The sequence below is a fragment of the Nanorana parkeri genome, unplaced genomic scaffold (genome assembly GCF_000935625.1).
Source record: "Nanorana parkeri isolate BGI_ZX_2015 unplaced genomic scaffold, ASM93562v1 scaffold277, whole genome shotgun sequence".
NCBI lineage: Eukaryota > Metazoa > Chordata > Amphibia > Anura > Dicroglossidae > Nanorana > Nanorana parkeri.
This window is the reverse complement of record NW_017306545.1, coordinates 456,316-460,198: the sequence shown is the minus strand read 5'-3', so window position 1 is coordinate 460,198 and position 3,883 is coordinate 456,316. Positions and strand designations below refer to the sequence as shown.

At 47.2% G+C, this 3,883-nt stretch overlaps 1 protein-coding gene across 1 annotated transcript in view; it reads right to left on the bottom strand.

The window, feature by feature from the left end:
• The window catches only part of PDE8B (phosphodiesterase 8B), a 118,246-nt gene extending 115,687 nt beyond the window's left edge, over positions 1-2,559 (bottom strand). Inside the window, exon 1 of the mRNA XM_018557266.1 lies at positions 2,210-2,559. Within this exon, the coding sequence (XP_018412768.1) occupies positions 2,210-2,497 (288 nt within the window). The 5' untranslated portion in view covers positions 2,498-2,559. The remainder of the gene's footprint in view (positions 1-2,209) is intronic.
• Positions 2,560-3,883: the final 1,324 nt, after the last annotated feature.

Sequence of the window (3,883 nt, the reverse complement as noted above, 5' to 3'; positions counted from 1 at the left end):
GGAGTACCAGGGGGTTGACACTCCCGGAACAGTGGCAGCAGAAATCTGAGGTTCGGCCAGCACTAGAGGTAAGTATTCATTTTTATTTTTTTAGGGTGCACTTTTACTGAGAACTTTAGCTTGGCAAGAGTTGTGTCAAAACCTGCTAAAGTGGTTTCTCAGTCAGTAATATTGTTTGTCATTTTAGCATACCCTACATATTGTTTAGCACTCCTTAAGTGGCACGGAAGCGTCATGAATCCGTCCAGTGTTCCTTTAATTAACTGTCACCAATGAGAACTTTCGTCTATATACTGTATGTTACCACCGAAAATATAATACTTTGCAAACCAGGAGGTGGTGGCAGCACAACACAATGAGATCCACAAAGTTTCCTTTACACTAACATAGATATTATAGAATAAGCCAAGGCTGGACAAATCTCAGGAGCTAGGCAGCCAATGCTCCTCTAGTTGATGTCAATGGAGCTGGCTCCTAAAAAGTCCTGCTGGCTACTAGATTGGACAGGCCCTGGGAATAAGCCCATTAAGTATATGGGAATTACCATGGCTGGATTTCTGCAAAAGTGACAGTGAATACATTTCCAGGCTTGCTACAGCCTCCACTCCATTCAAACTAAAATCTCCTTTTCTGGTCATTGGCACTCTACCCAGTGTCCGTGTTCTGGGTAGCATGCCCCCCATAGGGATACTGTTATATGAAAGTACCCTTTAAATAAGAGTACATCAATTTATCATTTATTTTCAACTCTCCAGATATAGATTTAAAGCAGACAATAACAGAAAAGAACGTAATTTTATGATATTGTTTTCTTAGATATGGAATCCAGCGACATGAACCCTGGGTCTTTCCCTGGACATCATGGAACAGCTCTAGTACAAAAAATTCAACCCAACCTGTGCAGGACCCAGAAGAAAACTAGCCCACAGTCCATACACTCCATTCATAACACAGACATTACCCATAAGTGAGCAGAGGAAGAGATTTATTATACAGTTTATTAGACCTGGCATTCAGGTACATGAACCCTGGGGGTGTTCCTTGACATCATGGAACAGCTCAATGCAATCCCTATATGTACACCTTGCAGAAGACACCCAGACTGCAATCTATACACACCATACATAACACATACATTGCCCAAAGAGGTAGGGATGTTATGATAAAGGTTATCACACCTGCCATCAACAGGCTTTGCCCTGGAACAGTCCCTGAACACAGTTCTATTATTTAAAAAAAGTGCACTATGGATTAGAAAACCAGACTCCATACACCTCATGAATGGCAAAGATATGCTCATAGATGGGTAGAAGTAGGGATCTTATGATACAGGTGATCAGGCCTGACATTCACGGACATAAACCCTGGAAATGTCCTGGACACCTTGTGACACCTCTAGTATAATACAATCAAACATATGCTCCATGCAGATAAGGCCAGACTGCAGTCCATATACCCAATGTCCATAACATGGACATTGTCTATAGAGGAAGGGATTTTATCATACAGGTGATCTGACCTGACATTAAGGGGCATGAACCCTGGGACTGTCCTGGAAATGATGGGACAACTACAGGAATAATAAAATCCAACAGGTGCTCCTTGCAGATAAGGCCAGACTGCAGTCCATACCCCCCATACATAACATAGACATTGTCTATAGAGGAAGGGGTTTTATCATACAGGTGATCAGACCTGATATTCAGGGACATGAACCCTGGGACTGGCCTGGACACCATGGGACACCTCTAGTATAATACAATCTAACCTGTTACCATGCATCATAAACCCAGACTGCAGTCCACACCGCCATACATAACATAGAAATTGTCCATAGAAGAAGGGATTTTATCATACAGAGGATCAGATCTGCCATTCAGGGACATGAACCCTGGAACTGCCCTGGACACCATGGGACACCTCTAGTGTAATACAATCCAACCTGTTGCCATGCATCATAATCCCAGCCTCGAGTCCATACCCCCATATATAACACAGACATTGTCCATAGAAGAAGGGGTTTTATCATACAGGTGATCAGACATGACATTCAGGGACATGAACTCTGGGACTGCCCTGGACACCATGGGACACCTCTTGTATAATACAATCCAACCTGTTACCATGCATCATAATCCCAGCCTGCAGTCCATACCCCTCATATATAACACAGACATTGCCCATAGGTTCGCAGAGGGCATCCTCTTACCTTGACACTGGTGTGACTGGTCTGGGTCTCGGCCTCTAAACAGCTGTGCAGTCCGGGCTCCCTGCGCTCTTTCCTGGACCCGGAGCGTGCAGCAGGCGGATAGCGGCTCTGATAGGCGAGCACAGAAGGGATGGAGTCGGCGGCGTCGGTCTTGATGAAGAGCCCGTGCAGGGTGGCAGCGGTGCCCTGGGAGATGGTGGTGGTCTGGTGTGGCGAGTTGGACTCGTCTGAGTCCCTGCAGTAGATGACCCCGCTCTGAGAGACGTGGATGCTGGGAGCACAGCCCATCCCTGAGCCACCCTCGAGGGATGCTGCCTGCTGCTGTCACTAGTGCCAGGCTACAGGGCAGCACCGGGGAGCATAGCGGCAACAGGGCACTCACTTAACACAGAGGAGAGAGAAAACGTGCCACTTCCTACAGGGCACAGAGGTCCCGATCGGGCATCAAGCCCCGGCTCATCATTCCACGTTTAATGCAGATTGCATGTGACAGCAGCCGAGCAGACCTACAACGTCAATGGAGCCACCAGGAGGTGTGCCAATGTGCCGCTGTGCCAGCCTACACACATCCTCGTGTCATCACAGCTGTCAGTAAGGTCTCATACCATGTGCCAGGGATGAGCCATGGGGCATCAAGGCCTTTAAACCCCCTAGATGCTGCCAATCTCTAAGCCAGCTGCTTCCCCCCCCCCTCTACACCAGTTGCACAGAGAATGAATGAAATCGAGCAGAACCGGGGAATTCCCTGGGATGGCAGTATCACCTCCCAGCCTTGCATGGACCAAAATATTCCTTCCACAGGTTCTAATTCTGCTCAGCAACTCGCTGATTTTCCCAGCAGCTCTCTGCCCCTGCAATGCTTTGACATCATCCCTGCCTGCAGTAAGTATGTGACAGAAGCACACACAGATCGCTAAGGTTGCTGTGTCTCATCGCCTAAGGTTGCTGTGTCTCATCGCCTAGTACACTGGCCTGTCTGGACCTGACACTAGCCATCAGGCAGCAAGATCAGTTTAATACCCCTACCCCCAATGCATCACCTATACTGATCAGTATGGGTCCCCTGTCCTGATTGCTGTCTATGATTGCATCTCCACAGCAGGTAAGCCTATTGCATGCATCTGATCCTCAGTGACTCATTATCAGGCAATGCTGGCTTTTCCCATCTCCATTTGTCATATAGATCCCCTATTTATGATGCCTTCCTGGAGACTGCAGAGATCCTGGCCACGTACAGATGTAGATCAGCCTCTCCAGAGCCCTCCCAGCCCTGCTGTCACTGCTGCTGCTGATTTCTCCTCCTCTTGCTGGAAAGCAATGAGGCGTTGTCCCATTTACACATCTTTTTATCTCTTTTATCTCAGTGGGATTAGGTGGTCCTCTATGCCTCCTGCAGCCAGCTTGTCAAGTGCTGGTCATTAGAAGGGGGAGGGGGATGGATATGACTGAAGGCCTGCTAAGCTCTTTTTAGATGTACAGGTATTTTAGGAAAGAAACCTGTAGCTAAAATATATGTAAACCCAATCCCCAAAATCTCATATTAGTGTTAAAGCCTACCTCTGGGAAAAAAACCTCCCCACTGCAAGGGTTCATATAAAAATGTATCAGCGTTCTGCTTTAAATGAAAACTTTGGGTCCCCCTGCTGTGGTGAGAAATAGGACTTTTAGTCTTTG